We start from the raw sequence: 16,489 nt of genomic DNA on the forward strand, positions 1-16,489 counted from the left end.
TGAGGTTGTGTGCGATATTACAATTAAGCTTCACTCACTTCAAAAGAAACCCAGATCCAACCTGGAGACTAGAGTGATGCTGTTTCTGGAAGAAAGGAAACATGTTTTTTTTAGGCCTGGATAACCCATTTAATGGTAAGATTTCTCCTTGAGGAGAGAGCCATAAAGTCATATAGGCCATTCACGCTCCACTGGGATTACTGGAAGGATGTGCAAAGTAGCTCTCTCTGATTCCAGCTTTTGCCAAGTATTTTAAAGGAAGCTACCTCCAAATGGTGACGCCAAAACTACATCGAATATCCTAGAATATGGACACGCATGTAGTTAGAAAGCAAATAGGTCATGTGACACGCTATATTATGGGTGATAAACCAATCAACCTAAAACTTTATATAAGGAGCTAGGATCCAGTACCTTAAGAATATCATTAGTCAGTACACATTTATGAATACTAAAACGACCCACATGTATGCAAGCCAAAACCTACCGATACAATGGCGATCTCATTGTTTGCTGTTAACCTCTGACACTAGGACCCAGGATGTCACCCTAGGGCTCAGGGTACATTAAGGTGGCTAGTTTTTTACATTTGACTTAGGGCCATATTACATGACACAGTGTAAGTGAGCACCGATCTGCTAGCGCATGGCACTCACTTACTGAACCTATTACACGACTTGAAGCCTGTGCAGCCCTTGCTGTTGAAAGTGTATAAGTGTAAAATAATAAACATTATACTTACCTCTCCAGGCTCCTCCTGTGTCCTCTTGCCTGTTTCCCGCTAACCGCAGCCGCCACTGGCACTTCTGAAACAGTCTCTGAAATGACAGGTCATTCAGCCAATCACTGGCCGAGACAGGACAGCGCTGCGCACAGTGATTGGCTAAGTGGCCTCAGTAGCTTCAGCAGCGGTTGCAGTCAGTGGGGAAAAGCCAGGAGGACACCAGGGAGTGTGGAGAGGTAAGTATAATCTTTATTAGATTACTTTACACTGTCATTAGCAGTCAGCTGTGCATCGCTATTACACTTAGCGATAAACTGCCAGCAGCAGTCGATGATGTTGAAAGACAATGACCATCCGATGATCGGCCTATCGGCTAATCATTGTCTTTATTACACGGAGCGTTAACTGCCCGAATCTGCCTGATAAGTGAAAAGTCAGCTGAACCCACCAAATTTAATGGCTTACTGATGTCTCCTGACATGCAGAAGGGTTGAAAATGTTGGTTTTCAACTGCTTTAACCTTTTGTTCTCAGGAGTTTAAGTTGCCAGAGCAAACTACAGACCCATGTGTATCAGATACCTGCACGAGGTACATGGGGCAGTGTGGCTTGATCAATTACATAGTTACACATAGTTACATAGTTAATATGGTTGAAAAAAGACACATGTCCATCAAGTTCAACCACGGAGGGGATGGATACAGGGAATGGGGAGGGGTGATAAGTTCTATACATATGCATTTATATTATTTTGCTCTAAGAACTTATCTAAGCCTGTTTTGAAGCCCTCTACTGTTGTTGCTGTGACCAGATCCTGTGGTAGACTGTTCCACAGATTCACAGTTCTCATGGTAAAGAAGGCTGATGTTTTTTATGCAGCCGAGAGGTACTAGTATCAGCCATAGGTGTGAGGTGCAGCACTCTTTTTCTTCCCTGAACAGTATTTTGTTTCTCTCTTTTCTCCGTGTTTTGCACTCCTCCTGGTGAGACCCACATGACTGCAATTAGCAGGAGACATCTGAGTGCTCATGGTTTTAATCCCTCCTGTCTGTCCCATTCTATCTTTGATAGCTATGGTGAGTGCAATACCTTATCCAGACTTGTGCTGTTTGGGGGCAGCTTCCTCTGCCGGTGGTGCTGGCTGGGTTTTGGTGTGGCATTTTTGGGTCTGGTCCTGTGGCATGGGGGTTGCGGGGCCGTTCCATGGCCTCCCTTCCCTGACTGTGCACGCCTGCGGGGGTGGTGGTCACTGACCAGCACAGTGTGGACTTAGTGTAGGGACCCATGTGTATTAGATACCTGCACGAGGTACATGGGGCAGTGTGGCTTGATCAATTCACATACAGAATTCTGATGTTTTTTATGCAGCCGAGAGGTACTAGTATCAGCCATAGGTGTGAGGTGCAGCACTCTTTTTCTTCCCTGAACCGTACGTCTCCTCTTCTATTGAGAAAGCATGAACATTCAACCATGCCAAATGTTCATGTGTATGGGGAGAGATAGCTGTCATTGTCAAAGAAACAAAGGTTTAGCCAACAGCTATTGTTTGCTTGATTTTCAAGGAGATTTGGCTTATGTTAGGCTAAAGCAACCAATATCAGATTGGCGACAGCCCAACTCCCAATGACCAGCTGATTAAGGAGGCTGCAACACTCTTGCTAAATTTATGGCCTTTTATCAATTACCAGACACAGCTCCATACATTCCATAGTGGTGTTAAGTGGTATTGCAGCTAATTCCATCAAATGTACAAAACAATGCATTGTAAGTGAAGAGGAACCCACACCATGGCGGCCCCTTTAATCAGCTGATCATTAAAGGTGCTGAAAGTTGGACCCCCACTGATCTGAAGCCCCTTTGAGAGTTGTAGGAAGTGAGAAACATTGCAATTTTTGTACAAGTGTGTTTGGCTCCAAATTTTGTGACTTCTGTATGTCGGAAAACTGGCGCACATGGATTAGGTACACCCCTCCTTATAGTGAACCATGACACTTTGCTTCCTCCACGTCTTTCATAACACAATACAGACCTAGGTATCTCCTGGAGCTGCCGGAGATTAACACCAGCCTCTCACATATTGAAGTTTTGGATTATTACAATCCAATTCAAACACGTTCGCTCACCTGTACGTAATTAACCAAATAATAAAAAATGACCTTTCAGTACGAGGACCTGAGATGAAATATTCTGCATCTGAGGACACACTGTAAGACCTTTCCAGAGCACTAATGAAATTACCATGATGTGAAAACTATTTTCCAAAAAGACAAATTAAAAAAGCTTTGGATTATTTAGCTAATCTCTAAACTCTGGCGAAACCCCCCCAATCTCGGTACACACCCTGAGGCCGCCGCGCCACAAAGCACAGAGCGGCTGTTTGCACATCTGCAGTCGTGCTAAGAGAAACCCCTCTGGCAGGAGACTGCGGGCTCTGTTCCCAGTTCCCCTCTTGGAGTTTCTCTGCGTACACATCTGGGATGGGGCAGGGATAGGGGAGGGTGACTGCTAACAGAGCCCTGAGCCGCAGACAGCCTGGGGGTCTCCTACGTGTCAACGTGTGGTCTAATGGATGACGCATGAGTAAAGGAGGGGAACAAGGGGGCAGGATTCCAAATTTCCGTGCTAACGTCAGCTGCGAAGGCTCTGCAGTCTAATCTGTTTGTGTGTGACCCGCGGCGCGCTACATCTGGCTCTCCTTGTGTCTATCCAGTTTCCAGAATCTGCACACTTTGTATCCTGGGCCTTTTTTTGTACAGAATAGCCTTATATGTGCGACGGGGGTTAAGCAAAGAAGAAAAATTGCAAAAAAAACTAATTTGCTAGTTTGTGTAACCTAACCCAAATGAGGGGATTAAATGTCCTTTTTATAGCCGCCTGCCTCAGCCAAAAAAAAGTTAAAAACAGGACGGAAGTAAGGTAATGGTCAATGAGAGGGCATCGTTCGGAGCGGCGGGCCGTTCGGCAAACTTTGCCATAATTAATATGGGATGACTGACCCGCAGTTACTAAAACATCCTGAAACCCTCACAGCTGCACGCTGAAAATAGAATTGCTGGGAGTGTTTGCTGCCTCCCAACATGAAAACAGATCTCTGACAAGCATCCAAACCACTGCCGGTAACCCCTGAGCTGCTGCACGTAACGCACATTCTGGGGCTGCTGTCACTGCGCAAAAAGCTACTAATGCTTGCAAGTTAAGAGTTAATAAAGAGAGACTAATAGCTACACGCCGCTCCGGAGCTGGGATTTGCAGTCTGCCAAAACAACTCTGCCGCCTCGCTCTTTTTCTCCCAGCACGGGGGGGAAAGTGCATGTCACCGAGACAGAAAGAGCGCATCACCCAAGAGCCGCGCCAGCCGGCGATTATCTGGATAGAAGCTGTCAGGCTGCCAACGATGCTCACACACAAACACACACACACTCTCTGTTCTCTCTATGCTATGCCTCAACTCACACCCACACAAGTCACCTATGGACGCACACCTCACCAGCTCCATTTGTCCGCGGCAGGTTTAATCGCAGCAGTCTACGGAAGGTCTTGGAGCGCATGTAAAAATAGTCGAGAACGCAACAGTGACATAAATGGAATGATGGTACTTATAGGATTAAAGCCAAACTATGGAATTATTATAGATGGACCGTACCACACCTCAATGATGGCACCAACATATACAGTATCACTGAATTCATACACACTGAGGCAGATTTACAGTACCCAAAAAGAACAAAGACTGCACCCCAACCAACTAGGATATGGGGCTGAACTCCAAGTGTACGTCACACAAAAGGCATTGACTTTTTCGGTGGACTGTATGGGGATAGGCAGTGGCGTAGCTACTATAGAGGCAGGGTAGGCAGTTGCTATGGGGCCCGTGCAGGAGGGGGGCTGTACTGCTGTGTGTAAGTGACCCAATGTTTACTTACATGCTGCAACACAAAAAAAGGGTTAAGGCTAGGTTCACACTGCGTTTTCAGCATCCGTTTAACGCATCCGTTTTTTGCAAAAAACGCATGAAAAACGGATTGCAAAAAACGGATTCATTTGTGTGCATCCGTTTTTCCATTGACTTCCATTATAAAAAAAAACGGATCCGTTTTTTTTGGCGGACCAAAACGGACCAAAAAACGTTGCTGACCCTATTTTTCTGGACGTTAAAAAAAACGGATCCGTTAAACGGATGCTGAAAACGCAGTGTGAACCTAGCCTAACAAGCAGAAGACAGAGATCTCTGCTTCACTGCACTGATAACCTCTGACCTCTGTTCTCCAGCTGCAGCAATCAAGTAGGAAAATGTGCAAACCTCCTGCAGAGGTCAGGGGTTATCAGTGCACAGGCAGTAAAGCAGATATCTCCTCATCTTCTGAACTTTGGGTCACTTACACACAACAGTACATACGGTGTTAAGCAGAAGGTAGTCTGCTCATACACCTATGTATTTACCATAAGGGCTCCTAATGGGCCCTTATAGGTAAAAACAGTGGACTGACAGAGCTCTGTCTGTCAGTAAGTGCCAGTCTTCTCCTGAGACTCCACAGACATCATCTGAGATAGCGGTTGGTAGTGATGGAATTTCACTGCCAAACCCCTTTGTTCTCAGAGAGATAAGCTCCTGCCAGAGCAGTTTGGCCGTACCATTTGTATAGGGTGGATGGGAAAGATAACCGTTTGGCTGACAGTTATTGAAGGTGTATGGGCACCAGCCTCAGCCCATTGGATACTTCAAGACTCTCTAAGTTAGAACAGTCTCTATTGATTCGAGTACTGGGTAAAGGGCTCTGAAGGATGGCAAACAAAATGAGGATAGCTACTTTATGTGACTATGTCTAAAAGGCACCATTAGCGCCATGTAACAGGGTAGCACATTAAAGGAGGGGACTCTAGACAAGAAGCTACTTAAATGAAGAAGCCTACCCTTAAAAAACCTGACTTACCTAAAAGTTCTGCAATGCAGAGATCTCAAGGTTTCTCCTGGTTGCTTACGGATCATGATGACCCAGGGGACTGCGCACAGCCGGGGCCTGGTCTAACCCGCCATCTGTATGCAGAAAAACTGATTTTGCTACATCCTATAAAAGCTAGCAGAGGAGGTGTTTATCCATGCAGAGAAGGTGGATCATGACACTCAGAGCCAAAAGTCACTTCTTTGAGCGGAGATCGGTGGCAACAGAGGAGCGCACGCCCTCTCATTCACTCACAGCAGGACACTGAACACGTGTGAACTAAGCCTTCTAATATCCATATTCTCTTTTGTCCATAGCAACCAGTCACAGCTCAGTTTTTAAAAGGAGAAGTCCGGCCAGACCCAGTTTTTTGGCAAGTGCCGGGGAGGATAAAAGTAGTAACATGCTCTTACCTCCCCCACTCCATCCCTGGTGGCTGCATTCTGCCGCTCAGGTCCCTGGCCACTTCCTGGTGTGAGTGGAGACCCAGGTTGTGATGTGTGAGGTCCTCTCAGCCTGTCAGCGGAGATAGTGGCAGGGTCGTAACTACCACGGTAGCAGCCATAGAGGCTGCTATGGGGTCCACCGCATCAGGGGGCCCCGTGGCCAGCTCCTACAATACACTGGGCCCCCTGAGCAATCATCATTTGCAGCACCAGGTGGCCAAGCAGGCATCTCAGGTGCTGCAAATGTCTCTTTAACTAAAAGCACTTCTAAAGAATGGTCACTTGGGAAGGAGGGGGGTCCAATCAAAAGTATGCTAGGGGGCCCAGCCATTTCTAGTTACGCCACAGCATAGTGGGGTCCTGCCCCGGCCGCTGACTGGCTGAGTGGACCTTGCGTGTCACAACCCAGGTCCCCGCTCAGACCAGGACGTGGCTAAAAACCCAGGGACTGGAGCGGTGGTATGCGGCAACCATCACTGGAGCGGGGGAGGTAAGAGCATGTTAAAAATGTGTCTGGACGGACTTCTCCTTTAAATATTCAAAGCTCTAATAAAATTAAACCTGAGCTATGTTGCTATGGGTAACAATAAATCTTGTGCAAACAGTAAAGCAGTTGCCCATAGCAACTAGGTTCCAGCAGCAATCTGATTGATTGCTATGGTCTATATCCCCCCCCCCCATTATATCACCTATCTTCTACTGGGTTCAAGTCTGTATTATAGTCTATAGCTGCATTTACAATCCTGCAGGCTTCAGAGCTGAAATCCTTCTTTATGCCCTGCTGGCTCAATGACTGCACTGAGCTTGTTCTAGCGGTTTTCCTACTGCAATGAGTAACCTGTACACCAGTTACTTTGCAGATACCAGAATAATGAACCCTTCCCAAGGTATTATAGGAGAACTGCTAAACTATCTGCATTGTGCCTATTGGCTGTTTTCAGAATTATGAATGCAGCTCTGGAATAACGTACGATCTGGACTAGTATGAGTAAAGAAATAAAATGTTACTGAAGCTGTACTTGATTTGCAGGGCCCGGACCCTGGGTATAAAATCACAGGATCCCCCCACCCCCAGCTGTGTTACACAACAGCAGGGATCTTATGCATAGTACGTCAGTCCACATATGGCGAAATGAATCAATTTCCTCCGTATGGTCCAATGTTTAGACTACAAGTGCCACATCTTTTGTTCAAATAAATCCAGACAACATTAAATAAATGAGGAATAATTCTGTTCTGACCAACAGGCAATGTCGCTTAAATAACAAGGCTAGCATTAGGCACAGAAGCCATTGAACTATTTAATATAGCAATTTTTATTCTAGTGATTTATGGTCAAGACAGGAAAATGGAGAAGAAAAAAAAATTCCAAGTGCTTAGCTAGCAATGAGAATTGTGTGCAATGCACTGTGCAAAAAACACCTGTAACTTCAGACAACGCACGCACATCTACCACCACAGGCTTATTCAGCACAGGAGATCAGTAAGACAAGGCTAAGATGATTAACTGAGAAACGCAATGTGCATCTGGGATATATTACAAAGCCTCCACATGGACTATTAATCTGTCTCCTGATAGGCTACAAATAATTTAATGTTTTCAGCAAAGCCTAGCCTCATGCCTATATATCTTGACTGTAAACGTAGCCTCCGTGAACTCTGAAGTAGCTGGTTCCAAGCTACAAAACAGCTGAACAGTCTTTGTGATTTTATAGTTTAAGGAGTGACTGCTGTGGGTTTCTATGTTCGTACTGGTTAAAAAGTGACAAAAAACATAATTTTATACGCAATACACCCCTTATATTATAATAATACTATCCCTTTGAGAATCAGAGCAGAGGGCTGAAAAGCTAAAGGAGGCTGTATATGTAATAAAGGAGGTTGTAATATTAAAAAAAAAAAGACATAAGCCCTATGTCTCAGCAAGCTTTTCTAAATGTCAGTAAACAGGAAGATAGGTGGGCAATGCAAAGAGAGACCTGGGTTGGCACCTGAGCAAAGTGGAATAGAGCCCAAAGCAAAGTAAAAGTAGTGCCCAGGGCTGGTTGAGAGACTGTTTGGCTGTCAGTTATTGAAGGGGGAAGGACCACCTTAAGGGCCATACTACACAGCCCGATATTAGGAGCATGTGAGAGCTGACCTGTCAGGTCAGTGCTTGGTTGCTCCTAGTTTCCCGCTCGCTGTCGGCGCAGTGAGCTGTAGAAGGGGCCCCCTGGGTAACCCATAGGAGATACCCACTTGTATTTACGTGGAAAGATGGATTTTGGTTTATGCAGAAAGACAAAGATCGCTGCCTTTCTGCATGAGCTATTACACTAAATGATTATTGGACAAACACAGTAAGTTGCGAATAGAAACAGCTGTTTCGCGTGCAGCAGCATGACAGCTGTTTCACGTAGCGTAGGTACACTTCTACAGACGCGTCTGTAGAAGCGAACCTACGCTACGCGAAACAGCCGTCATGCTGCTGCACTGATTAGAAGGAGCTGGCGTCCTTTCCCATGCTCATCCTGCTATGATGGTTTTAAGAAGAAAATGAATAAAGAATACGTTTTTAATGGTGAGTGCCCCCTACAGTTTTCTCCTTTTTTGATGTCTACCATGATACACTATGGGGGAGATTTATGAAAGGGTGTAAATATACACCTGGTGTAAACTGCCCACATCAACCAATCACAGCTCCTCTTATATTTTACCAGAGCTGAAAGCTGAGCTGTGACTGGTTACTGTGGGCATTTTAGACCAGGTGTATATTTACACCCTTTCATAAATCTCCCCCTATATCTTCAGTAGAAGTGAGCACCTCATACGTTATATGAACCCACACATGAACCCATAATCAAATCTATATTGGAAGAAAGTCAATATGTGTTTCAGTAGTGCGAATAGAAATATACATAAGAAAGAATGCTAAGAAAGGGTGGTGCCCAGAGCAAAGTAAGAGTAGAGCCCACAGCAAAGTGGGGTGGCATCCTGAGCAAAGAAAACCAGATGTGGCTAGGCTAAACAGGGGTGGTGCCCCAAGGAAAGCAGATGAAGCTAGCAGTGGTGGAGCAGTATAACAATCAAACCGCTAGGTGTGTATTCTGAAAAATTATCTGGTCAGCAAGTTACGAATAGAAATACAAACTGTACACAAGACAAAACACTAATGAAAGCAAGCCAGTGCATGAGCTCATCTGAATCAATTCTCTGCACAGAAAAACAATGGCTTGGATTTATTCATCTGTCTGAGACGACAATGTGTCTGATCTTTGTCTCAGACAGATAGTAACCAATCACAGCTCATGTTTCATTGCTCAAATTGCTCAATTAAAATGAAAGATGAGCTGTGATTGGTTGCTATCTCTCCGAGACACACTTTGGTCTCGGACAGATTTATAAATCTGGGCAATTATCTATACCACAGCTCCTTGAAATGGGTCGGCCATGATGATAACCTCTGTCCACAAGCCCGACTGAACACATATGGACGTCATAAGGACGGGATCTGCTGACAACAACCTTATTGCCAGGTGTCTTGTGAAGGAAGAAAATTCATCAGTGCTTACAAATAGATAATGGGGCGTTTCCCAGTAAATTAAGATTTGTGGTTTTTTTTTTGTTTTTTTTTTTGGGGGGGGGGGGGGGGGGGGGGGGGGGGGTCAATGTGCAATGATCCATCATACCTGTATAATGCAGGGAAGTACCAGTTCAGGGAATCCAATGGTGTGGGCCTGGGTGTGCACATATTCTAATGTCAGGTCATAAATCTGCTCAATGAGTCCATCCTGCAGAGAAGACAAACAAAATGTGGAGAATTAGTGGAGACTATTGTAAAATTCATGTCTAGATATCAGAGAGAAGACCCGTACATTCGAGTAATTGACGTTATATGACGTTTAGTGGCATACAAAGCAAACAGTGGGCAAACAAATCTTAATAAAAAATAAAATATTAGGACAGCAATTCCATTCCAGCTCAATGGACGTGTTGACAGATGGAAAAGTCACCACCAACTGTGCTCATGTCAAGTTTGTAAAAGAAACCTGTCATCACCTGTACAGTGCCGTATCCGAGCTGAACTACAACACAACATGACCCGAGAAGTGACAAGAGGAGGCTGGAAGAAGTGATCCCTGCCACTTCCCTAACTTAGGATACAATAAGCCATCTCTCCAAGGAGCTGGTTAGTTTCATGCTACCAGTCTTAGTTCTGCTTTTATATATTCCGTTGCAGGGCAGCTGTATAGTGAGCACGGTATAATTGTAAAGGGTGGACAGGTATAACTTATAGATTCTATTCAACAGCTGTATGTGGATCCTGATAGTTTCTGTGAATAGGAATGGCAGCGTTGTATCCTTACATCTGCTGTATGGGGAAATAAGGATGAGATAAGTGGTGCATAAAATGTGTGGCAGCCACTTAACCCATGCATGCTCACTAGACTCTAGGAATACTGCTATTGGTTTCCTGTAAGTGCAAGGCCAGGTTGCACTTTTTTGAGAAGTGCCTATTAACACTAATTGTGTAAGGACGAGTTTACTTGATATATTCTTCATCGGCTTTAACAACTGTTATAAGTGCTGTAAAGCTGGAATTACACGTGTGGTTTAGGAGCCAAAGCCAAAAGCAGATCCAGTAGGACAGAGGTAGGAAACCATGGCTCTCCAGCTGTGGCAAAACTACAACTCCCATTATGCTTGGACAGCCAAAGCTATAGCTTTGGCTGTCCAAGCATGGTGGGAGTTGTAGTTTTGCCACAGCTGTAGAGCCAAGGTTCCCTACTCCTGCAGTAGGGAGTAGTAGTTCTTAGGTAGCCCAGTAAATGGGCGGCAAGACATATAGTACTACTGTATGCCATGAAAGGAAGCCCCTGCTCCTGTATGCACAATTCAGCACAGCGTGCAGGGTAGGAAAGAATAGTGCACTGGCAACCATACAAGCAGCGGCTGCACCTGTACAAATCCTTCTTTTATATTACCCAGCCTCTCTGCATACACCTCCAGCATTGGCTCAAAAAACTGCATGTGTGATTCCAGCCCAAACAACATGCGGTGTTACATAGTTCACCAGCATAGAAGGGAATAGTCTTGAACTGTTCAATCGGAATCACCTTAGGGTCCATTTACACAGAAAGATCTGACAGATTATCTGCCAAAGATTTGAAGCCAAAGCCTGAAACAGACTATAACCAGAGATCAGGTCATATAGGAAAGCCTGAGATTTTTCCTCTTTTCAAATCCATTCCTGGCTTTGGCTTCAAATCTTTGGCAGATAATCTGTTGGATAATCTTTCTGTGTAAATGGACCCTTATACTCAATGATACAACAGACAATTACTTACCCTGAACACTTTCTCCTGGAGGTTCACATTGGACAACTTCAGGATCACAGCGAAGTTGATTGGTTTTACACTAATCCGCCCCGGCCGTTTGTTAAAATTCACTTGCTGGAAAACCTGCAAGAAAAGCAAAAAAAAAGTAAGTCCTTCTGCTTGACTTATAACTCACAAAAAATGACGCTGCAGCTGTGTACACTCACATCGAGGTTTGTACATCTGGGCCGGCGTCCAGGACGGGTAACTTGCCAGCGGATTAGTATATTCTAATTAATATGTAATTAACTAATGTGTCATTAGGCGTTTATTCCTTTGCTCTGACTTGTCAATGTAAAGACATGGATAGGAGGCACAAGCGCTATAGGCCTTTGGCTGTCCTGGCATGATTTGACGTTTTGCAACAGCTGGAGGGACGAAGGTTCCCCATCCCTGATATAACCTATTAGAGCAGTGTTCCTCTCCAGCTGTGACCAAACTACAACTCCCAGCATGCCCCGACAACCATATGTCACTGCATAGAACCATAGAAGATTGTTGGCAGAAAAAGACCACTGGGTCCATCTAGTCTGCCCTTTTAGTATTTCCCTTCTTATTATCTTAGGATATATATATATGTCTATCCCAGGAAGGTTTACATTCTGTTATTGTAGATTTACCAACCACCTCTGCTGGATGTTTGTTCCAAGCCTCTACTACTCTTTCAGCAAATAATTGCATGATGGGAGTTGTAGTTCGGCAACAGCTGGATAGACACAGATTGGGGAGGTTTCCACCATCGAGTTTTATGTGTATGAGGCCTATAGTGACTATAATAAATTGTCACTACATCAGTCTTCCAAGGCTCCTACCTGAAAATCTTAAAAGGCTTCTGAAGAATTACGACAGAGAAGAGTGACTCTACCTGTGCCCTATCTACATACACAACCCTCTCCTCATTCATTCCAGTCCCCTCTGAGGTTAGGTAGTGCGCACTATAATGGCTTCCCCTATTATTTTTTTTTAAGTGGAACACAAGTTGTGAGCATAATAAAATCAATTATTGATGGATTATAAATGTTTTAACATACGCCAGAAGTTCCAGCTTGAGAAGATCAGACATTCAGCAATTTTCCCTTATGTCTGGCCAATAGGGGCAGGGATCCAATGGAATTTATGGTTAAGAATCTAACACTTCACGTAAAAGCCTACCAGTTACCGAAGGGGAGAAAAAAAGCCATATCAGAAGAAATTGCAGCATTTGTAGCCTGTCATTACTCCGTCTAACGTTACGACAGTCTGTGAACCATGCTGGCCCATTATACTCGATAAATAGCAAATACCTACTGCAAAATATTATGCAATGTTACCTTGTCTCTATTCTATAATAGTCAGCAACTGAATAAAGAGCAGCAGCTGGACACCTCTTATAAGAAAAGGTTCTTGTATGAAATAATCGGCTTAAAAAAACTTAATGGATTCATTTCCTTCCCTTGGAGCAGGCGCCCAAGGAGTCAGATAACCACTGTATACATTAGACCCCTGAAAAAAATGTGGTCTCATGGTCTCAGATTAGAACAGGTGCCAGCAAAGAAATTCTACAGGAAAGGAAACAGTACACCCCAATTCTTCTCTGAGATCATCAGTTGTGGAGTACTCGGGAGGCCTTCATATAAGTCAGTCTAGTCTGATTCTGCCAAAATTGGGGGGTTCAGGTGATTTCTTTATAATGTGTATAGGGCTTATGGGCTGAGGAATTCCAAGGATTGTCTATCATTAAAGGGGTTATCCGGGTAACAAAAACAAAATTCTAAACAATCCCTCTTCCCAATACCACCCTATTTCTAATATACATGTATAACCTATCTTGCACCCTTCACCCATTTTTTTTTTTTTTTTTTTTGTGCTCATTCTTATCCGCTCTGGAGCTCGAAAATCCTCTACTCTGGGTCCACTCTGACCATGCAAAGCTCCCTCTTCCCCCTCCCTTTGTAGTCACAGGACATGTGATTCCCTTTCTGGGGGCTGCGTTAGCTGTCTATTGACCTAGAGGTCTTTTTCAGACCTGCAGATGTGCAGTTTGCAACCTGTTTCTAGTTCTCAACTTTTAATGTAAATGTTTCCCTCTAAGTAATACATACTGGTTTTTGAGGTCTGTGCATCAGTGCCCTGTGGTCCTCATAGCACGGGCCTGGCCCTTTTCTGTATAACACCTTCTAACACAAGCCCCCTATGTGGTCTATGGGAACAGACAGTGACTCAGCTGGTTTGACTGGTAAAACCACTGGCCATCTCTTCCATCACAGGCAAATTCCTGAGTGAGGTTGTTCACCTCCAAACTGAACCCTTGATCCTCCAGGTGGGCGCGCTATACAAAGAGGAGGTCACTTCCTACGTATTGCCGTGTTTCTCATCAGCAATCCTGTTGGGTCTCCCTTTGCTGCCACTCCACGCCGCTAGCCTTGACTGGGAGGCCAGGGAGATCTTGTAATGGGGTCCAGATTACTGTCTTCAGACCTCTCATTGGCGTTCCTCTTCACTACTGTTGGATTTTTCCAAGCCATTGCCTGGTCTCCAAGCCCTGTACCAGAATTTTGCAGACATGTTTTCCAAGAAGCAAGCTGATACCCTACTACGTCATCGACCATATGATTGCCCCATAGACCTTCTTCCTGGTGCTAAGCCCCATCGTGGAAAGTTGTATCTACTCTCTGTTCAGGGAAAACTGGAGATATGTCTGCCTAAATCAAGGAAAATCTGCAGAAAGGCCTCATCCACAAGTCCACCCCTCCAGCGCGCGGCAGCTTCTTCTCTGTACAGAACAAGGATGGGTATCTCCATCCTTGCATCTACTATTGGGGCCTCAACAAGGTCACAGCGAAGAACTGGTATCCCCTGCCCTCGATCTTGGAGTTGTTCAGCCTTAGGGGCCTATTCCACAGAGTGATAATCGGCTGAATCGGGCCGATTCGGCCGATTATCGCTCCGTGGAATAGAGAGAACGATCAGTCGATGATCGTGTCATCGGCTGATCGTTCATTTAGGTTCAAACCTAAAATCACCGGTTGCCACCTGCACATTGCTACGTGAAATAGGGGTGCGCAGCGGGCGAACGACAATTTTAAAACATCATACATTACCTCACCAGGCTGCAGGTCTTCTCCTTCTCCCGGTCGCGCGCCACAGCAGCTTCGGAGCGGCCTGTCTGAGTTGACAGACTGCTCAGCCAATTGCTGGATGGGACAGCAGCTGCCAGTGATTGGCTGAGCATTCTGTCAGTTCAGACAGGCCGCTCCGAAACTGCTGCGGCGCGGGATCGGGAGAAGGAGAAGACCTGCGTCTGGACAGGTAATGTATGAAACAAGGGCTGCAAGGACATCGGTAAAGATGTCCCTGCAGCCCTCGCTAAACGATTGTCAGGCCGTGGAATAGGCCCAGTAAACGAGCGGTGATCTAGCAGATCGGCGCTCGTTTACATCGTTGATCGGGCCCTGCTCGGCCCGTGGAATAGGACCCTTATTCGTGGAGCCCAGATCTTCACAAAACCGGATCTGAGGGATGCATACAATCTGATCCAAATAAAGACTGCCTTCAACACCAGGGATGGGCACTTCGAGTTCTTGGTGTATGGGATCTCTCTTCTCTACACTGATACTGCCCGTGTGTGTGATCTATCTCCTGCAGATTCTGCTGGAGGTTCTTACCCCTCTCTCTATACTGATGCAGCCTATGTGTATGTACAACCTCCTCCACTCCCTGATAGTATTTCTAACACTGTGCTGCTGTGACATAATAAGAGCAGATGATGTAAGCTCAAAACTGTGCTCCATCAGAATGCCTCTTTGACAAATAGCTGAGCACAATAGAGACCCGGACAATTAGCTATAATCTGTGGTGAAAACTATCGTAAAGTGTTCAATATCCCTGAGTCACTACCACAGGGAAAATGATGTGTTACATAGTACCCATCCAAACCAATGGGTTGTCTGTTTAATGGAGGATGGGAGAGGAGATGCACTTTGTACCTGCTCTCCACTTCGGTCAAGAAATAAGACAGGAGACCCCTTTCTGAATCAGAATTCAGATCCCCCAGACACAGTGTTATTATCCACTGGACAGCCCCATTTATGTCCGATGCAGCAGCAAAACCAGCTAAGTACAGAAGTTGAACAGACAGAACACAGCATCAAAATATTAGAAGAAAAATAAATAAATGAAGAGGCATAACAGGGTGCGTTCACATATGTTTAGCCATCCGGCACAGTTTCCCTCTGGCATAACAGCAGTGGATAAAAAGTCCTGAGCCGCAGTGAATAGGTCCAGCAACATGCCCCATGTGAGCCTATTGAGTGCCGCAAGTGATGTCCGATTCAACACATCCGGCGTGACTCTGGACAGGACATGTTGTTAGCTGAAAGTGGCATTCTCAATAACGTAACCTAAAATATTTCACCCTTTCAAAATAAGAAACTTCTGAAGCTACTCACTGATGTTATGCCCTGCCTTTGCATAAAGAAGTTTCTGTAGAGCAAAGAGAGCTTGTTTACACACAGCAGGAAACCTAGAGGTCCTCCGGAGGTCTCATCTGCCCCCGCCTGCCCTACGCTGTTCCAAAGAAGCGTTGAGCGTATACAGTGCTCCTCGTCAGATGAATGGGAGCGGAGCAATGCTTTCCTTTTTAAATATACACTTCACGTCTCCAGAATTACCCGCTCTACAAAAATGTCATATAGAAGGTAAGAGTAAAGAAGGGTGAAGAATGGGAACAAACTACAATGGCAGTAAATGGAAAATAACACATCACCTCTTCTGCAAATGTATGTATTGAAAAGAACAGTATACACCTGATATTTGCTTTTACTATAAATTACTTACATCGGCCACATACCTTCTAATACAGCAGACAATAGTACGCCATAACTAAATGACAAAAGTCAGTTTGTTGCAGTAAGTTCGAAAATTTCTGCTCACACTTGTCAAATGCACTGTATTCTAAGAAAAATTATACCACCACATACACACGCCATGGACATTCAGTCCAATAGACTGGACATAGACGACTGCTAACTACATCCGGCCTTTT

General features: G+C 44.9%; 1 protein-coding gene across 1 annotated transcript in view; it reads right to left on the bottom strand.

The window, feature by feature from the left end:
- The window catches only part of NOC2L (NOC2 like nucleolar associated transcriptional repressor), an 86,080-nt gene that overhangs the window by 28,047 nt on the left and 41,544 nt on the right, over positions 1-16,489 (bottom strand). The window contains exons 13-14 of the mRNA XM_069946493.1: positions 11,437-11,550; positions 9,778-9,879 (exon numbers count right to left, since the gene is read on the bottom strand). Of these exons, the coding sequence (XP_069802594.1) occupies positions 9,778-9,879; positions 11,437-11,550 (216 nt within the window). The remainder of the gene's footprint in view (positions 1-9,777; positions 9,880-11,436; positions 11,551-16,489) is intronic.

This window comes from Dendropsophus ebraccatus, chromosome 12, assembly GCF_027789765.1.
Source record: "Dendropsophus ebraccatus isolate aDenEbr1 chromosome 12, aDenEbr1.pat, whole genome shotgun sequence".
In the NCBI taxonomy this organism is placed as follows: Eukaryota; Metazoa; Chordata; class Amphibia; order Anura; family Hylidae; genus Dendropsophus; species Dendropsophus ebraccatus.